The 869-nt window shown below is 57.3% G+C and overlaps 1 protein-coding gene across 1 annotated transcript in view; it reads left to right on the forward strand.

The window, feature by feature from the left end:
• The window catches only part of LOC106813565 (NADP-dependent malic enzyme-like), a 38,965-nt gene extending 38,464 nt beyond the window's left edge, over positions 1-501 (forward strand). Inside the window, exon 13 of the mRNA XM_014817733.1 lies at positions 197-501. Coding sequence (XP_014673219.1) covers positions 197-457 — 261 coding nt within the window. The 3' untranslated portion in view covers positions 458-501. The remainder of the gene's footprint in view (positions 1-196) is intronic.
• Positions 502-869: the final 368 nt, after the last annotated feature.

An 869-nucleotide genomic window follows, 5' to 3' on the forward strand; every position in this document is an offset into this window, starting at 1 on the left:
CTCTCTCTCTTCCTCTCTGCTCTCTCTCCTCTCTCTCTCTCTCGCCGCCTCGCGGACGGCTCTCTCTCTCGTCCTCTCTCGCCCTCTCTCTCGCGCTCTCTCTCTCTCTCTCTATGTCTCTCGCTGCCCCACTGATCGCGCGCGCTCTCTCGCTGCCTCGCTGACCCCGCGCTCTCTCTCGTCTCGACCGTTGCAGGCGCTGGCCAACCTCGTCACGGAGGCGCACCTCGCCGAAGGCCGCCTCTACCCGCCGCTCACCGACATCCGCGACATCTCCGTGCAGATCGCCGTCAGCATCGCCGATCACGCCTACGAGCAGAAGTACGCCGCCTACTACCCGGAGCCCGAGGACAAGGAGGCGTTCATCCGCTCGCATCTCTACTCGTTCGCCTACGAGAACTTCGAGCCGATCACGTGGAACCTGCCCGAGGCCGCCTACCTCGGCGAGACGATATAAGTGCCGCGTCGGGCGGCGGCGGCGGTGGCGGTGGCGGCGGTGCGGGCGGGAGTTTCTCGCGCCGCCGCTGCAGCTGATCTCTCTCCAAGCCGCTGCAGCTGATGCAGTCCAAGCTCTCGGCTCTCCAGTGCGCTTTCATCCGTGCTGCTGATTCCGTTAGCGTGCTTTATATGTTTGCAAAAGGTCGTGGACGACATTTGTTACCACGTATGTTTTTGCACTGGCGAGTCCAAAATCTGTTTTCCATCTAAGTCATTCTGCACTTCATAGAAATAGGTCTTATGTGTCAGTCACGAACGTTTTTTTGTGCATTTTAGACCCTGAAAGGGTACGTGAAAATCCGGTTTTAAAAATACCAAACGCTGCAGCTTTTCACTAGTCAGATTTTTATTTTATTTTTGGTTTTCTACTT

Source organism: Priapulus caudatus, unplaced genomic scaffold (genome assembly GCF_000485595.1).
Source record: "Priapulus caudatus unplaced genomic scaffold, Priapulus_caudatus-5.0.1 Scaffold792, whole genome shotgun sequence".
Classification (NCBI taxonomy): domain Eukaryota; kingdom Metazoa; phylum Priapulida; class Priapulimorpha; order Priapulimorphida; family Priapulidae; genus Priapulus; species Priapulus caudatus.